This window comes from Crocodylus porosus, unplaced genomic scaffold (assembly GCF_001723895.1).
Source record: "Crocodylus porosus isolate Cpor-Errol unplaced genomic scaffold, CroPor_comp1, whole genome shotgun sequence".
Taxonomy (NCBI): Eukaryota; Metazoa; Chordata; order Crocodylia; family Crocodylidae; genus Crocodylus; species Crocodylus porosus.
The window spans coordinates 128,858,246-128,878,209 of NW_017728886.1; the positions used below are offsets into that span (position 1 = coordinate 128,858,246).

General features: G+C 41.5%; 1 protein-coding gene across 4 annotated transcripts in view; it reads left to right on the forward strand.

The window, feature by feature from the left end:
• The window catches only part of FBXL7 (F-box and leucine rich repeat protein 7), a 330,312-nt gene that overhangs the window by 80,726 nt on the left and 229,622 nt on the right, over nt 1-19,964 (forward strand). For all 4 annotated transcript variants that reach the window (XM_019541798.1, XM_019541814.1, XM_019541824.1 and 1 more), the window contains exon 2: nt 711-800. In XM_019541798.1, the coding sequence (XP_019397343.1) occupies nt 711-800 (90 nt within the window). The remainder of the gene's footprint in view (nt 1-710; nt 801-19,964) is intronic.

Sequence of the window (19,964 nt, forward strand, 5' to 3'; positions counted from 1 at the left end):
AAGCAGGGTTACACAGGAGATCTGTGATGAAAGATGGTAGCTCAATTCCTAGCTCTGAGTGTTGGCTTAAGACAGTGTTTCCCAACTGGTATGCTGCAGCACACTGGTGTATCATTGGACATGTCCAGGTATGCTATGAAATTTTGGGGAGTCATGGCTCCTGCCAGGGCATGGCTATGGAACCCACACTGATTTACATCCCCCCCGCCCCCCCGTGGCATACTCGGCTGATGTGCCGTAGGATGGAAAAGGCTGGGAAACGCTAGTCTAAGACCTTAGCTCCTAAGAACATATTTTAGCAATAGAGACAAGTTGGTTAGAAATGTTACTTAACACATTTGGTGAGCACATGAATTAAGTGCTCTTTTTTTTTTTTTGGTCTGGTCTACATTTGAATTGGCAGCCTAATGTTGAAAGTCCTGTTTTTATCTTGCAAATGTTAATGACAAACTTTTGACTTGTGATAGATGAGCAGATTTTGCAATGGAAGCTCCAAAATATAGGAGTTCAGAATTGCACCCCAATACAAAAAATGTTTGTCTGAGGCTATAATGTAGCTAGTCCCCACCCTGTACTTGTACACAATGAGGTTCAGCTGCTCTAACTTGAAGCTTCCAGCTCTCTGGCATCATCCCAAACTTTTAATAGCAGAAGGAAAAAAATCCTCAGTATCAAAACTGTTTTTTCCCCACCTTTGTTTCTCTTTGCAGGCAAAGGCAGCTCAAGCATCTCATCTGATGTGAGTTCAAGTACAGATCACACACCGACCAAAGCCCAAAAGAATGTGGCTACCAGTGAAGGTAGGCATCTGGTATTCATTATATGTGTCAGTTGTCCCTCCCCGCTCCCCCTTTGCAAAATGTTGTCTATTTTTGGAAGTTTTCGTTTGTATCTGGTACAATGCAGGTTTTAAATGCATGAGGGTTTAAGACACTTCTACAAATAATCGGCTTAAGGGAGTCTTTTAAAAGAATATGTGGAAGACAATGGATTGTTATTACATCAGGTTTCATATGCAACAAGACCTATTTACAAGGAAAATAATTCATAGAAGCATCATGAATTGAATACTAAGTAAACTTCATAATCTTTTGAGTTTTCACCTTGAATATCATATAATTTTTTTTAAATAGTCAAGTACTTTGAAGCCTTATACCAAGGAATCAAAAGCAAGAGCAGTTACAGGCAGAAGGAGTTGCTAATCCTTTGCTAATGATTTAGACTGGGGTAGGCAATGTTTTTTTGGCTGGAGAGCCGGAAAAAAACACAATGTCTACCTTGAGTTTTTGGAGGTGCCAGAGTGCCAACTTGCTGGTGCCCAGAGTAGTTGTTTGCAGCCTCGTGGCTGCAGCTGGCCAATGGAGCCCAGTCTGCTTGCAGACTCCCAGCTGCCTGCTGGCAGCAGCCTGGATTCCATGGTTGGCAGCAGCTGCTTGGAGCCTGAGCTGGCGGTGGTGTGCCAAGCAAAATGGCCTTGCGTGCCATGCTCAGCACATGTGCTGGGGGTTGCTGACCCCTGATTTAGACTGACACTGGTTACCTAGAGAGATTAGGTCACTGTCCACTCAAGGGCAGGTGATACTTTTGTGTCTAAGGGAGGAAGGATCTTGCATGTCTCCATTAACACAATGTAGCTTGTGAATACGTTTTGTAGGAGATTATGGTATCGGAAAAGTACCAGTGATTTTCTGCTGCATACTTAATACTTCGGTGGGAATGTGAAGTCAAGGGGTGTAGGTTGTAGCCATGTTGGTCTAAGGACATAGGCAGACAAGGTTCTTTGGGTAGGTATGATATCTTTTTATTAGACCAACTCAAATAGTTGGAAAAGTTCTTCTTAGCAAGCTTCAGATGTTAGTGGGAAGTAGCATAGTCTGTTTATATATTGTGTTAATGTAAAGAAATACTGACTGGATATTACAATAAAGTTCTTGATGGCTAATTGAGAATCACTAAACCTGTCCATCTGGAATAATGATCAAAGCTGGAAAGACCCTAATCTTTGGGTGTGTTGAGGTGCTGACTTAAACCTTTTGTCTCGTTGGCTGAAGTAAAGGGATCTACTTAATGGTATGTAAACTGGTTAGTTAGCAAACAGATTATTATTCTGTCATCTTTAAATTTCTCGTGTTTTAACAAATTAAAATGAAGTAATCGCTTTTTTTTTTTTTTTTCTGGTTTTGTTTCCAGTATATTTTGATGGTTAAAATCCTGAGGAACTCAGCTATACAGATGAAGATAGTACAATATTTAATAATAAAATCAGTATTTAAAAGTGACGGATCTCAAATTGCTTTGCTAGTAAATTGCTACATGCAGGTCAAAATCAGAGACCTGAATGGAACACTTGGAAGTTTTATAAAGTTATAATCTGGATTAACACGGCTGCTTAGGCTTCACAAGGGCTTTTTTCCTCTTGTGCTGAGGGACAGTGTTTAACAGTAATAATTATTATTTAAATAATAATAATGTTCCAGTTTCAGCCTAGGTAACTTAGTCAGGAGAAATTCCTTAGAAACGGTACAAAAACTAAAACAAATTTTTTTAACAGAGTATAGAGAAGTACCTAGGCAACACTGTTACACTGAAGCCAGGGAAACAGAAATAAGAGAGCTGCAAACCGGTGTCATTTTACATATTTAGTAATCAAAGTAAATGGAAGGTAAGAACAATCAGTGGAAACTTTGCATATTTTCAAAACATCCTAAAACATTAGGCAACTAATGGATGAGGTAACCTTCTTTCTCATTGAAGTCTATCATCTTTACACTCTTCAGGTCTGGTCCCTTTAGGTCTGGTGAATCACAATGTTGGCCCTAAACTTTTTCAGCATTATTCAGTTAATCAGTTGTGCCCCAGTGAGGGGAAGTCTTGTGACCCAGCAGATGGTGTATTTGCTTAAATAATAAACAGGCAAATTTCCTGCATTCTCATGTGCTTTGGAAAGAATGCAGGTGATTAGTTATAGATTAGTTCCTCTCTCTCCCCTTCCATTTTCTTACACAAATTGCTTCAAACCTCTAAAATGTCGATCCACCTCTGAAGTTGTGTGTTTCCAGTTAGGCAGTGCACACAAGCACCTCTGTGTACATGGTGGGTTTTTTCCCCCCCAGTGCTGCTTTATTCTGCTTGTTGTATTTCCCTCCTGTTGTACACTCATGGTTAAAGAACCATGCTGGGACCTATAAATGAGCTAATATTTTAAGACCAAAAAAAGACAGGTTCAGGTTCTCTGAGTTTTTTCTAAATCTTTCCCACCCTTCAGTACACAGAGGGAACTGGGAAGCAGCTTTCTTTCAAGGGTGCAATGCAAAATATGCCATTTCTTTCTATGGAGTGAAATATTCAAATGAATTGGTGCAAGAAAATACCTTGTAGAGCGAACTCAGTTGAACAGCACGGTCTCACTAGAGAAGTATCATTCCTGCAAGAAGAGTAGAATTTTTCAAGGTTCCAGGAACCCTTTTGAATTGCTAATATATTATTAATTATTACAATGGTGACTAGGGACCAACCAAGAATGAGGCCTCTGTATTAGGAATTTCACAAACTGCGTAGAAGTTCCTTTATTTCTCTATTTTGTTTACATAACACTTTACAAGTGTTGGTTAATTCCCCTTTATTACATGCTGTAGTCCAGCCTTCCAGAAAATTGATGTAGCCATACTTACTCACCACCAAGGCCTGAGGTTTGTTTTTTTTTTTTGTATACTTGTTTTCCAATGGCAATGGCATAGTCAACCCAACAGAGTAGTACTGCCATGGTCTCTTCCATTAGCATCATTTTTTCCCCTCTCATCCAGCATGTTACACACAGCAGAGGACATCTGTGCAAAAGCTGATAGTAACTATTCACCACTTAGATAAGTTTCCTGTGGAAGTAAGGATGGATTTGATTTCATTTGGGAAGCACTTAAAGTACTTAAATAAAGGTTTGAATTGGCTGTAGATTCTCTCTCAGAAAGAAGTTCTACAACAATCCCTGAAAATTGCTGAGGAGAGAGCAGGGGAAGAGTAAAATAACAATAGGTATATGAACTATATCAAGCAAATTTGTAGCTGTCCATAGAACTCCAATTGTGACTCTTCCCATATATTTATTTTCAAGTGACTTTTAAAACTGACCCCTATAGCTCAAATTACGAGACACTTTCTAGACCTTTTATTATTAAGCTGCATGGATATGTTTTTAAAAAGTGTGTGTGTGTGTGGTTTTGTTTGTTTGTTTGTTTTTTCTTCCAGCAATACAATTTAACATATATTTCATGGACCATTCCCTGTCAATATCTGAAACTTTTTATGTCTACCAGTTATTTATATTAGGAGTTTCAGTGAATAATGGAATAAGCCTCTGACTTTCACATAATTTTAATGAAACAAGAAGAAACAACTGGAGTTTTTATAAATATAAATAAAACCTTTCACATTTCCATAAACCTGTAAAAACACTTCTTAGTATTTGTTTGAAAGTTTTTTGTCTTGTTAACTTTTCCTGCTTGGAACCTTCATAAAATATAGACTATCTCATTCCCTGCACAACCTTTCTTCCCAGGAGCACTTGATATAAAACAGAAAACCTTCATCACTGGTTCACATGAGACTGTATTATATATTACATTACTTGAGCTCGGTGTAGAAATATTTTTATAGATATGACTTAATATGTGCTTTTCCTTTCACCATGTAGATGCATAGACACTAAAGCTGTAAGAAAGTGCACAAAGTAGTAACTTTTTTTTTTTGAATCTTGGATGTCTGTTTAAATCAAGGTTAATAAACTGTACTGCCTGTCCTTCACCCTAATGCATATTCTTTTCAGAAGGCCAGGAAAGGTGGGAGAAGGGGCAAGAGGGGTTGCTGCCCTGAAAGTAAACGGACTTACGGTTGTCTGTTTGACCATCTGCATCTAAGTATAAGGACCTGTTCCTCATAATGCCCTACTAGCAATGCTCTCTCTTCCTGCTTAAATCAGGTAATGGCTAGCTCCATGTTGGCTGATCTCGGTTTTCAAATTACTATATAAAAGGAGACAAGGTTTTTGGTAGTCAGTATTCAAAGTAGTTAGAATCTTTGAAGACCAAAACCACTTCTTGAAATACAGCCATTGCCCATCAGTGAGCACAAGTGTGATCTAGACAGTTTCATGTGCATATTCCTTAGTGGGGTACCTTTTAAATTATTCTTTTCTGAAGATGAGAAAGGAATGAAACAATGAAGTGATATTCAGAGCCAAAGGAAAAGGATACTCTCATATTCTAGCATAGTGAATTAGCTGCAAAAGGACCAAGTTGTGACCTGCTCCCAAGTCTAATCCTAACTGAGTGCTTACTCATTAATCTTGGTTTTTATTATTTTTTTTTCTTCACTTATAACTTTAGTGTCTGTATTGAGTATCCAGGTAACCTCATGCATTCTGGATGGTTGATGAGTGTACCTGTATCCTCCTGAGTCCATTCTGATTAATTACATTTCTCAACTGCTTCCAGTAGCAGCAGCTGCAGTGTTTAAGACAGGGTGTTGTACACTTTGGTTCTGAGTCATATATAGGTCTTCTGAGGAGGTTGTTGTAGACAAAAAATCTTGTCTGGTTTTGATGTGAAATCCTAAAACTGCCACTGTTCATATGAAACTGACTTTTGTATGAACTGAGTTTTGAATTAGTAATGAAACTGGAAACCAGGTGAGTTTCCTGTGGCTTTGTGTTCTTTTGCAAATGGCAGGCCTCTAGATAAGTGTAATGTTGCATTGCTGAATGTGCCTAAAAGGTATCCTTGAAGCCAAGAATCAGGGTGGAGGTTAATAAATCTGAAGCTATAAATACCGTGGCACAATAAACAGAGCTTATCAGAATGCTTGTGCAAATGTAATCAGTTCAAGCAATGCATGTAGAAGTATGAAGTAATACATGAGCTTGGCTCTTGAGTACTGGACTGTTTTTCATGCTTTAACCACATCTTTTTGTACATTTGTTATGTAATAGGTTGTATTCCTACAAAGCTGCTCTGCTAATTATAACAAGACCATTGCAATCAGTGGCTAAGAGCTGGAATTCAGATACAAAGCAAAGGCAGTTGGGACATTATCAAGACTCACGCTGCAAATTGAAACCTTATATTATTCTGGCTAATTTGTACTGAATGCTTAAAATGCTGACCCAAATAATCCTAAGAACAAATTGGAAAGGTACATAAAATTATAAACTTATTTGATCTGCTGCCTGAAATAGGAGCACTACCAGTACAAATGAATTTACACAGTTCTAAAGTAGAATAACACTTGGGAGAAAAAACAGTATTATTAAAATGCTCGCCTCAGTTTTTTCCAAAAACTAGGTCAGATGCTGTGTACTAGAGACTGGCCTTGGATATTGCAGGGGGTGTCTGAATTATGTAGAGTTTCAGAGATGGTACTGGACCAGCCGGTGACGCATTTTTCTTACTGTAAGAGAAAGAAATTGCTATCTGTTCATTTATTTATTTTTACAAATAATTTGCATATGTTTGTACAATGCCTAGAACAGTGGGGTCCTGGCCTGGTAGCTACTCTTATTTGGTGGTGTTGTTGTTGAGCAGATCCCTAATGTACTGTTCCCATGGTGTTTTTCCCCCCAAAATTGAATGTCCAGAATAAATTGCTCCATCTCCTCTTTTCCCCTCCCCCTCGCTTATTCTCTCTGGCAGTTTAGACAATCCCCCAGGGTCATTTAGGTTAGAGAAATTCCCTTCCTGAATACATATTTAGCCTGTTTCAAGCACAATATGATTTGAGCCAATAAGTCCAGGATTAATGGAGCATAACACTTAACTGTACATTGTATCTATCCATTTTATAGTAAACAAAGCCTGACTTGGATTCATGCTAATAATTTTACTGAAATAATTGTTATGGGGAGTAGAACTTGTGTAAATGTCAGATCAAGCCTGTGGTTGTTTTCACTTGAGAACCTCACTTAATGCACACCATCTGTCTAAATGATATATTACATAGAGTTGAGGCAATAATAAATTACATATCTCCTTTCCATTTTTGGATACTTTTAAATATTAGTCTCTTCAGTCAACCTTATAAATAAAGTACACTCGCAGGCTAGGGACAGACGTTACACACAAACTGGTTTAAGTGGTCAGAAACTGGCTTAAACCTGTAACAACAGACCTTCAGTGCACACAAACCAGTTTGAAAGTGGTTGAAACCAGTTGGAGTTGAGCCTGGTTTCATGTAGTATCAGACTTAACTGATTTGAGTCAAACCAGTTTATGCAATGTCTGTCCCAGAAACCTTCCTGGTTTAAATTAAACCCAGCATCCTAACATGCTGTCTGGACTGGGCAGAGCTCTCTGTTCCACAGTAGGGCTGACCCCGCCCCTGTGCTCCGTTGCTGGAGCTCAGCAGAGACTACAGCAGGGGTGGGCAAGATATGGCCTGCAGGCTGGATCTGGCCCACTAGGCCATTCTTTCTGGCCTGCAGGGCCTCTATATACAAAAAAAAAATAGAAAACTAATATGTATCTAACCTTGTTTCCTGTCAAAGATGACAGAAACCAAGGGCAGTAGGACCCAGGGGAAGCCCTGGTGGGCTCCTGCAACAGCAGGGCTTGCCCGACCCTGGCCCCACAACTGGAACCCCGTGCATAGCAGGGGCTTCTGGCCTGGGACCATGTGGCTCCTCATGGCTGCACTGGTGTGGGAAACTCGGGTAAGAAGGAGGGAGAGGGAGGGAAGGGCAGTGGGGAACCGCGGGCAGGAAATGAACTGGTGTTGAGCATGGGAGGGAAAAGTGACCCCTCCCTCATTCTGTGGCCGGTGCTCCCTGCTGCAGCCACTTGTGCCCTGCGTGGGGTTGTTCTGAGCAGGCACAGGCATCCCCATGTGGGCTGCAAGCGGCTGCAGTGCGGGGCGCCAGCCACAGGGCAAGGGGGGGGTGCTGTTTTTCCTTGTGTTCAGCATCAGTTTGTAACCCGCCCCTGCTGCCAGCCTGGGCCCCATGCCAGCTCTGGGCTCGTACATTGGGGCTGCACCACAGTGGCAGCAGCTGGTCAGCGCAGGGGAAAGCAGCACCTCAGCTTGCCATGCCGGGCAGTGTTTGCTGCTTCTGCTGCTGCCTGCCCGGAGCTTGGATGCTGGGCAGCACAGAGGCGGTGGCAGCCTCACTGCAGCCTACTGCAGCATGAGCTCTGGGTGGGCAGTAGCAGCAAACACTGCCCAGCATGGCAGGTGGGGGGAGCTGCTTTCCTCCATGCCAAGCAGCTACTGCCACTGTGGTGCAGGCCTGATCGGCGAGCCTGGAGCCAGTACAGGGCCCAGGCTGGCAGCAGGGGTAGGTTACAAGCTGGTGCTGAGTGTGGGGAAAACCGTCCCCTCCCCTGCCCTGCACTGCAACTGGTGGTAGCCTGTGTGGGGCTGCCTTTGCCTGTGCAGGACAGCCAGCCCCACGTGAGCTACGAGTGGCTGTAGCAGGGAACACCAGCCACGGGGTGGGGGAGGGGCTGCTTTTTCCCTGTGCTCAGCACCAACTCATTCCTTGCCAGGAAACGCAGGTTTGGGGCTGCCTGCTGCTCCACACCTGTACTGTGGGGCTGAGGGGGGGAGGCACTGAGTTGGTGCAGGACCCAGCGGGAGCATGGGGCCCATACTGGTGCCCTGGGGCCAGTGCCGGTGGGGCCCAGAGCAGGGTAGCAGGAGTACAGGGTCCCAGCCAGCAGGGGCTCTCTGGAGCTGGGCCAGCTCCCCGCTCTCCCTGCTGGTGCACCCCAGCCTGGCTCCACAGACCCCTGCCAGCCTGTGCCCGGCTGTGGGCCCTGCCGGCACTGGCCCTTGGACATTGGTCCCAAGACATTGAGATATTGGTCCCAAGGTGGTGTCTAGGGGGCAGGGCACCTGTCAAGGGGCAAGGATACCCATGCAGCCCTCAACAGCTTGCCAAAACTGGGTAAGTGTCTCTCTACCTAAAATAATTGCCCACCCTTGGACTACAGGCATCTGCCTGGCTTCCCCCTGCTCCCCTGCTGCCATCCCCATCCCTTCTATTTTATACAGCCTGACTTGAATTGTGTAGCTGCTTCTCTTCATGTTTGCAGAATACTTGCAGAAAGGTGAGAAATCCAAAATGGCAAGCTAAGAGAGAATATAAGTAATGTAGTAACAATAATAATTACATTGCTCTCTTGCCATGAAGAAATAAAGGCATGAGAATTTTTTTTTTCTAGTTGGTTGCTAGTGGAACTAAAATAAGCAAAACTGCTGACATTGCAGCTAGGGACAGACAGACATTCAAAAAGCCTGAGCCTGAATTGATTCAGTCTTTGCAGGTTAGTCAAACCTAGCTAGGCTAAATAAGTTTAACTGCACAGACATCCCAGAAATGCAAGTACATGCCTGCAGTGGCTCAAGCTAGAATCCAGGGAGCACTAGAGCAGCCCTCCCTTCCCTTCTCCAAGGCTGACCTGAGGGGGGTGTGGCCACACCTGGCAGAATGCTTTTATTGGAGCAGGCTTCCCCCTGCCCCCACCTTCTGAACAGCCAGCAGGGAATTGATAACAGTGTTTATCACCCTTAATTCAGTGTTTAACCACATTCAGAAAACAACATTGTAGCTGGTGGGGACATTACCAGTTACCTGGAGTGAACAGTCACATAAGCAGAAGTCAAAACATAAATGTATTCTGGTGACTGGCAGTCTTATACATTCCTTCAGCCTCAGCCTTAGAGCTCAGTTTTTAATCACTCTCATTGTGGGTTTGGTGCCTATTGCGTGTTCAGCAACTTGCTTTTCTTGGCTTCTCTTTTTTTCATAGTAAAGACTCATTTTCTTCTTGGAACTCAAAACCTGATGGATTGGGGTATTTAATGTCTCTCAAAACTCTAATCTTTGAAATACAGGGAAGCATTTTGATGAGAAAAGCAGGCACCTATCACAGCCTATTTAAGTGCTGAGCTGGAAGGGCCAAGCTGTTCAGATTTTGTCTTTTTCTGTGTTTGCATACTCAGTCCCACCAAAATGCAGCTGGGATTGCTTCATGGACTTTTAAAAATGTTATTCATAAGCACTAAGTCAGTTTAGTTAAGCTGCATTCAATACTATGTTGGTTGCATTAGACTGGTTCTTTTTACAAAGACTCTGCCAGTATTTCTGCCTTTTTACCAGCAAGCAGGTAACAGACTTTTCTGGTATGGCTCTGCAGACCATCTGTTACGGAAAAAAAACAACTATCCCAACAAGCATTTCTTGGCTTTTCTTATTTTGGTTTCAGTTAACTCAGGAAGAATATCAGTATGGAAAGGTGAGCAAGCTGTAAGCATTTAAATTTCCCTTTCCCTTTTGTTTCTCCTTTCTTTTTTCCCAGTTCTGAGACTGTAGAGCAGCACCCTCAGAGAACAACATGGAAGCCAGTAAAAGTGAAATGTGTTAGTTTTAAAGCAGACCTTAGGTTTAACATGTGTGGGAACATTTTGAAGTGGTGACCATTCATCCATGATCATGGGAAACACTTAGTGAAACTACCTTCAAAGGAATGAAACTAACAGAAAAGCTCAAAATGATACTTCCTTTTTTCCTATCATAGTATAGGATGTGTTGTGGAGTTATTAGCTTTCAGCAATAGATATGCCTTAGCAAGTTTTATATGCTCCTAAAATTTAATCACAGTATAACCCTTTTGCTAGGCCCTGGTAGCAGTAGAAGGGCTGGGTTCAAATTTGTGGGTACTTGTCTCAAGCTTTCGCCCAGAAACTTGAGAGTACTTTACTGGGGGTGCTAAAAAGAACAACTTCCCCTCTAGCAAGCATTTTGAACAAATAAATTGATTTATTAAAGGTAATGCAGTAATAACAGTAATTGAGCCTTACCTAATCCCCTGTCCCTTTCAGCTGTTAAACTCCCTATTTTAACCCCAAAACAGGAAAAAAACTCAATATCAAAACCTTCAAATAGCAAGCAGCCCCACAAATGTCCAACAGTTCAAACTATTCAACACCCAAAATAGCAGTTACTTCACATGTCAAACTTTCCCAAACAGTAAAATACCCCACAATATCAAATATACTAAGTACATAAATATTGAACACCTTAAAATGTTAGTGTTGTGCCGTAGTGGGCTGCAGCCCCACGTGGGGAGTCGCAACCTTTCTCAGTCTAGTGGGGGGCCAAAAGAGATACTTTGCCTGGTCACAAAGGAAGACTTTTTCTGCTTGCTGAGGTCCAGGATTCCCACTTGCTGTCACTTTGCTCTGCCACTTGGGGGGGGGGGTCACTCCACAGCTGGCATTGGCATGAAGGTCATGCCATCTTCTACTATTTTAGAAGTCATGCTGGGGCTGCCACTGCTGGGGTTTTGGAGAGCATCACCCAGGGACTGCCGCCACCACCACCACTTAGCAGGGGTTGCTGCTGCTTTAAGCAACTCTTGGGATCAAGGATTGGAGCCTCTGTTGCCTTATGGGATCATCGCTGCTGCTGCTTGCTGTTTCTGGGAGCACTGTATGTGTGTGTGAGGATGACAGGGATGACAGCTCCTGGACTCAGTAATGAGATCGCTAGTGACAGACAACAGAGCTAAGATTTCACGATCCTTCGTGAGAGTGTTCTCTACAGAAAATTCTACATTGGTGTCTCCCTGGGCTCTCTGGATTCTCCCATTGCTGCCCTGAAGCTTTCCTTCCTTGGCCTCTCAGCTTCCCCCACCCTCAGCTGTTCTCAGTTGTCTCAGTGTAACCTTCTGTCCGTGCATGCCTAATGTGGGTGTGCAAATTCCTGAACATCTACAGCAAGCCATGTGACCAACTGTACACAAAAGCAAGGTTCACCAACCATGTCAGTTGGCTGCAGGTCTATTAAAATTAATCAAGTCACTCCAGAAAGTGTAGAAACTTGCATGGCAGATGATTTGAGGGACCTGGTTGAGAAAGTTTTCATAACTCAAAAAGTGGCAGGGTCTTACAGTGCTTGATGTTGCTATCAATGTGCAAAGCTGAAGTCAAAGCCCTAAGATATGTTTTTTTTTCCTAGCAGTGGTTGTGGCGTGCTATGATAGCATGCAGCTCATTTGTACCTTGGCAAGTCCAAGCCAGCAGATTGAAACTCATACAGCTGAGGGTTTCATTTCCATAGGAATTTCTTATGAAGGCATAAGAACATATATTTCTGCTCGCTATGGCTGTCAAAATTGAATTATGGAAGGGATGGAGATTTCTACAAGGATAGATCCTTATCTTCCTAAAAGATTGAAAGGGCATCAGTAATTATGGGAGTTTGCTGTTCCCAGCTGGAGGGCTTTGATTTGCCTCATGGATACAAGTACACTTTCTAGTATAACTGTATAAATGAAGGTTTTCTGCATTGGAAACAAAAACATTTTGAAAGCATTGCGCTGTTTAACCATATAGCTCCTATTTAAGTCATGGGACTTGTGTGGTGCCTGAAACCTCAGAATCTCTGTCAAGCTTCACTCCATCTAGTAGTTGTTTGTTTTCTTGGCATGAAGAGGAATTGCTGTAGTAATTAGCTTTCAAGAATAGAAACAAATGTGGTATAAATGATAGAAATGCAATTGGGCTGTTGTTTAGTGGGCTCCAGGTTGTGAGGCTAGTGTTTACTTTAATTTTTTTTTTTTTTCATTTCTTTCTCCTCTTGCTCTTCCATTTTTATTTTTTTTTTTTTTTTTTTTTATTGTGGTCTGAGAGAGAATGTTAGCTTGAACTCTGCTTCCTGTAGTCATCTTCTGGGCTGGTGATCCTTCAGCTGGTCAAATGAGGCTTTATTCATAATATGTAATCTAAAGCCATATGCAAGATTGCAGTCCAATCTGAGTTTAGTTCTAAGTGGGTTTCTCTTTTTAGTTCCAGCAGATTCGTAACTTATCAGATTCTTTCTTGTATCTGAGATTCCATTGCCCTAAACTCTGCTCCTTTCCTTCTTTCTACTAATATACACAACATACGGGATTTGAATTGCTTATTGAGCAAGAATCATACTTGCTTGGCTGTGTGCAGAAGTTTCATCTATAGGTCAGGTTGAAATTAACAGCACTTTGACTGTTTGGCTCCTCTTGGTAGGGATTTATCATCCGATGTACAGCAACTGTCAGAGTGCTGATGTGTCATTCTTGACAAATGTGGTCTTCTGAGACAAATTTCTGTTCAGAACAATAAATGGCTATTTCTTCCGATGTGGACTGGAGAACACCTGTTAAGACTTTGTATATTCAGATATGATCATTTTCTCTTTTTTTTTTTATGATCATGGAAAATCACGATCCTATGACCTCTTTCTAGGAGAACTAGTAGATCAAACCTAATTGCCTTCTAATGGATTTTAGGTATAGTTTCACAGAAGATAAATTAGTATCAGCTCAGCATAGTGGAGTGTTCTGTGAAGCAGCCTTTGGTTATGCACACATACTTGAGTGCATACTTCTTGAGTACAAACAATTTCAAAGTCTAGGCAGACATAGTTTTGCCTGTTTTAAATATTTCTCTCTCACTGTCTTCGGCTTAAATGGGCCTGCTGGTGTTGGTGCATAAGCAGGAGGAACCTGGGTTGAAGCCCATTTGATCATCTGACACATTATCACCGGTCCTCGTTTGCTCCATCTTCCTAATCATTAATACAACTCTTTAAGAGTTCTGGGGAATGTTTAAAAAACGTTGGTCATGCTGAAAAAGGGGGAAAAGTCCAATAATAGTGCAGACAAGGTTCTTTGGGTATGTGTGATATCTTTTATTAGACCAGCTAAACTTAAGTTGGTCTAATAAAAAGCTATCACATGTAGCCAAAGAACTTTGTTTGCCTATGTCCTTAGACCAACATGGCTTCAGCCAACAACCCCAGTAATAAGTGCAGGAAACTCTCAGCAACAGATAAATATTTGCTCATGGCTTGAGATTTACATACTGTACATGTATAATCCCAGGTATGAATTAAAGGAAGCAGAAATCAGTTGATGCAATTGGATAAAACACTGTAGCTGTAGCTGCAATACACAACTGAAGGCTCACTATTTGAATTTGTATTGTTTGACCTGACTCCAGCTACCCTTACTCAAGGTGACCACAGACCTTACTTTGGTCCTGATACAGAAAGGTACCAAACTGTAAGCCTGTGAAAAAGTGATATTGCATAGGCCACTTGAGAGCTCAATTTTACCAATCCTTACACTAACCAGTAGAAGAAGAGATGCACAGCAACCCATGAACCATTCAGTCCTACTCAGTTAATTTTAATGTGTATTTGCTGTTACAGTCTGGTGTAGCATGCTGCTGTAGAAGAAGATGAAAAATGACTGGAAAGCTGGGCTGATTTGTAAAGAGAGAAGTTTTTTAAAAACCTAACTAAATAAATAAAACACACCTCAAAGTCGTAAGTAGTGCTACTAGATAAAGGTAACAGAATCCAAACAAATCGCTGTTGGAAACTCTTAACATTCTCTTGCGATGTTTGCGTTGAGTAACTAACCTATAAATTCTTGCTGTGTATTGTGCTTATTACAATGTATTGAGTTTCTAAATTATGCCAGCATGAGGACTGCTGAGGGGAAGTAAGTGTTTCCTTGTGCTGGGCCTCTATGTAGAAACTGCTTTTGTCCTATAAAGTAGCAGCTAACCATTGCAGGTTTGAGGAAAAACAAAATTCCCAAGAGCAGCAGCATGACTTGTTGGAGATGAATGAATTATTAAAAGCAAATTTGACCCTCCTGAGCCTTTATGGAATCTGGTGGCTGCTGGGAAAATTAGTATATCCCATTACTTCAGGAAGCGGCTTGATTTTATATAGAACTTATTATCCCAGAAGATAGAGCTACTAATCATATATGGAATCTCATGATTTACCTTTGGGTTGTGGCTGTAAATCAATATAAGGTCACATTTCAGTTCCAAAATATGATTTCTCTCTTTTTCTTCCTGGACTGCATTCTACAATAATCTCTCATCCAGTCACAAGTCTGCAACAGATTAATTTCAGATAATCCTGGAGTCCTACAGTTTTCAAAGGGATATTGTATTTCTTCATCATTTGGAAAGAGTTAAGTATGGAGTAAAAGAATCCCAGTCATTACTGCATTAATATTAAAGAAGTGACCACCTAGCACCAAGGGAACAGCATCCTCTGCTCCCCACCACCACCACCCACAGGTGACCTAGGTTTTACCACCTTTATGAGAAGCCATAACTAGGCCAAAATTAAAAGGAGGTTTAAAAATATAGTGTAACTTTTTATAATTAAAAAATGGATACACTGGGTTATCATGGTATCCAGTTTTCTGTCAAAACTTGATTTATATACTGCAGATCTGAGGGACATTGATGTTTATATGAAATATGGCATGAGGCTAACTGATGATAGTCTAAAGGCAAGTTCTGCAGTGTTGTTGCATTTAACTCTAGGATGCTCCTGTCTAGATGTATTGGAGTTCTCAAGTAACCACACAGGAGATGATAATCCCTGAATTTTCAATTCTGTTTCAGTTCTTGTTTGAAATTAATCAGAACAATTTCCCCAAAGCACAGGACAATAGAATCTTTGTATGTATGGGATTGTGCAGGTTTCATTGCCTTGATTTATGTTCTGTAAATAAAATAAGCTAGCACAAGGTGTTCGGACCTGGTCGTACATGTTTAAAAAAGTTCCAGCATTAATTGGAAGAATCCATCAAACAGACTCAACTATGAAATAATAGTTTCACCCTCCTTCTGAAGATAGCTTCTTTCCTAGCTATCCAGTTGTATCGTATTAACATATTTCTGTGCTTAGTAAATTTTTGATTACTTGGATCAGGTCCAGACCTTTCTTTTTGGTCCTCATTTTTTTTTTCCTTTGACATTTTGTGCTTTGTTTATTGGGGAAACCAGTTCAATATTATTGTTTGACTGTACAGATTTTTCAGGCCCAGTTGGTCAAAATGTGTTATGAGCTAGTTCTCCTATATTACTGCAGCATTCTCTTTGCAGAAGCCTGTTCTTTCATGATTTGTTAGACATTAGTAACAGCTTGAAGGCTGTGAGCACTGTAAGTTATTGAAAGAGAAAAGCAATGTTGCTGCCTCCATTTTTAGACTGTACATAGATTTGTTTCTAACTTAGGGTAGTCTCTCAGTCAAGAGATGCAGACCAGAGTTAAGTAAATGTTTAGCAATGCAAAGCCCAATAGCAAACATTTTCCAAATTAACTTATTTAAATTGAAAGTTTAAGTCCACACTGAGAGACCTAAATAAGTGGTCTGATTCTCAAGTATTTAGTGTTGCAATTTGGACCCTTGCACTAGATTCTAGGTTTCTTAAGGGAATTAGATATTCACTGATTCATGAAACTTCGTAGGCTAACTCCCCCCCTCACCCCGCAAAATGTGGAGCTTTCACTGGGGGCAGAATTAAAATGACATTTGAAACTTTTGAAAATCATGCAATGCAAGCTTCAAAGTGAAATAAGTTAGTAATGTTGAATAATTTTGGAACTCTGGATTTGCTCTGGTGTCAGCTGATGAAATTCATGGAACTAAATACAGTAGCACTTTTTATCATGTCTGTCAGGCAGTCAATTGGTTCCTTAATAGGTTTAAAAATAGCTGTAAAATTTCAAACGGGGATTCTGGTTGGGGAATACCTAAGCTAATTTGGCTAAGGAAAATTTATTTTGGAGAGAGACTCTTTGGAAGAGAGCAAGTGGTGGAATTAATGAACTGGAAGTTAGACATTATGTTGTGATATACCATTGTAGATTTGGGTTTCATAAAAAGGAGGCAGTATGTTTCTAAGCGGTGAGGTAGCACTTCCTGCATACAAAACAACCCTTGCCTTGGCCTCTTCCTACCCACTTTCTCATTCTATGCTCAGTGTTCAGAATTTTCCTTGACACATTTCAGTCAGTCTCTGTTTTCCCCTTCCCCAAAGGAAACATCAGTAGTGGCATCACTTGACATATTTTATATTCTTATCTAGTGTTCAGACACTTGCAGTAGACTTTACTTGAAACCAAGTTAGCTGCAGAAAATAGTGCCTTCTACAAATTTTATTATCAACTTCATGATTGCATTATCTAAATGCAATGCTATCTGTCGATATCTAAATAGATAATCCAGTGCAATTGGAATGGGTGCCTCCCATTTGGGATGTTAATGGAACTCACTTACTGGCTTCAGACTTAATGATTTAATTTTAGAAATCGTTTTCTTGTTCCACAGCTTTCAAAACCCTTCCACAAATTTTGGGTAGCTAAAATCCCCAGGCACCCAGCAGCTAAAGCTTTCATTTTCCTATTTGACAACTGAACTGGACAATGTACTGTATTGAATGCCAGTACTGTATTCTGCATTGGCCCAGTAATGGACATGAGTGACCTAGTAGAATTTTCCATTTTTAACTATGAAAAAAACCTTGTACAGGGCTACTTTTTGTGACCATTACTTTCTTGGGTGGGTATGTTTATTCCAAGCAAGTTGTACTCTCATTAAAGTAGCTCTTCATATGTTTTTTGCATGTTGTTGATGACTGATATGAAAAAATGTCTCTTTGAGGCTTGTGAACAGACTGTGTGACTAAGTTTTAAAATCCTGTTTGATTTCCTATTTTGGACTGTAAAATCAATGCTGCCAATGATGCATGCCTGCTTAATGTTTTGGATTTGAGAATTGATGAGTAATTGTACATAGAGACAATGGATGGGTGATACTGAGTGGACCAGAATGGAGCCTTCCTGCATCCTTCTCAGAGTGTTCTTCAAGCAGTAATTATACCTGATATTTTTACTGAAAGAAGGGCTGATGTCCTGATTATGGGCGTATGGTCACTTCTAATTTGCTGTGCAAGAACTAGCTCTCATATAGCTAATCCATTAGATTAAGAAATGCTCTTGTTTCTCAAAGCACCCACAGTTAACTGTATTACTGGACTGACTACATTTGCCAGCAACCGCATGCTTAGGATTTGAGTTGATGGATCAGTCCCGTACATTTTGGCTTTGAAAAATTTCATAAACAAGCTTCAGCGAAGAACTTAACATTAAGTCACAAATGAAGCAGAATTCTGTTTGTTGCTGTGTGGCATATATTTTCTAGTTAAATTAGCTTGCCATGCTACTCCCATCATGTAACTTGAGGGGAACCAGTGCATCTTTCTTCAGGAAATTGTGAATGAAGGTTATAAAATAAGATATGTTTGGTTTTCACCATGTAGAAATTTTGTGTGCGGGGGGGAAAAAAAACCTTAATTTTTGTAGTCTAAAATTCAAATGTACTACCTTTCTGTGGAATAGCCATTTCTTTTACATATTTATGATGACGGTCTGTCTCCTTGCATAGACCAGATTTCATAATCTCTGTGGCATGCTTTGGAAGACGCTAACTGCAGGTTAATTTTAATTCCATTGAGAAAATGATTTAAATTTTGTTTGAACAGCCCCAGCATGATTCTTCCTCTTCTTTTCCATGACAGATGGATTATCTGCCAGACCTTACTATATCTTGTTCACCTGGCAGCTGGAATATATTGAAGCCAGGCCCTCTAAAATGCACTGCTTGGAAATGGAATGTTCTGCCACTTCCTTGTTTCTAGACCACAGTCTTCTGCCTCCTGAACGTGAGATGAAACTGCCCTTGCTGCCTGCTCATTATTTTCCTTGAAGTGCTGGCCAAGTTGCCTGAGTGAGGTTGCAGTGATATACATCATATTACAGTCTGCTTTCTGCCAACTTCTAGTCAAGATTCAGCAATATATGTAAAAACCTCCAAAGCAAACACAGAGAGAGGAAATCAGAATTAAATTAATCCTCTCCAAGGATGCATAAAGTATAGCTGCAGAGCACTGAGTTCAGAAGTTGGGCATGAGGAGAACCTTTGGTAATGCAGGAGTCAGATGCCACTGATGTTTACAAATCCCTTCTGTTGTAGTTTTGCATCTTCCTAGTGAAACTAGTTAACTTGAATTAAAAAAAACCTTTTGAAAGTTGTCCCTTCACATCCAAGGGTTATCTTCAGTGTCAATATTGGGGTTGAGTTAAAGTCAACTTGCAGGCTCATGCACCTATTTGAGCCTTTCCATAAGGGAAGACATTGACTGGGATGACTCTGTCTGCTTTTGGAGACTTCAGTGGCAGTTGTTTACCAGACCTGGTGCAATATCAGCATCTTCCTACCTCAGCTTTCCTTCTGTTAAGACTATGTTAATAGTCTTTTGGAATGGCTGGTGGGCGGGAAAAAATGATGGTGCCCCCAGAAAGCTTAGGGATAGATCATAATCAGCCTTATAGGCAGTAGTGTAACAGACTGGGTGAGGTGGTACCAGCCCTGGGTGCCAATTTAGTGAGGGCACCTGTATGACTTCCTCTCCCAGGAGTCTTTGCCATGGCAGGTGCAGCCATGTGCAACCCAGCTGCAGGATCTGGGCAGGCACAGCCCCCCTGTCCCACTGGTGTATTTGGGGGCCTTGGGTGGAATGATGCTCCCCATTGCGAAGCTTTGCCATAGGAGGCAGAGCTCTGAATAGGGCATGAGTGGCCGCCCCTGGGGAATCTGTCTCATTGCTTGTCCCTTAGCTGCAGCAGCATGAGCCCACACTGCTGCAGTAGTAGCAGCTACTGACTGCATGAGGAGAACCTTTGTGCCTGTCCCTCTGCTCTCCAGTGGTCAGTGTTACCCTCTTGCCTCTGTCCTGAGCTCTGAAGGAGCTTGCAACACCCTGTTTTGTAGGGGTGTCTCCTTTTTGGGTCCTTGACCTAGGTGGGTGAATCAAATTGGCAGGGTGAGGCACCAAGGATCCTCCTCTTACATAAGTGGTGAGACCCAGGTTGCCTCCTAAGGCTGGTGCAGTGTGCCTCAGGAAGGCACCTACAGCAGGCCAATAGGAGATGCTAGGCCTGTGTCTGGATTCCATTGGTTTCCCAGAGCTTAGATGTCAATCATCTCCAGTTCCAGAGGGAGTTGCCTGCCTACTTGATGTTGGGTATTGAATTCAGTAGGAAGTGCAGCACCCTGTGTCCG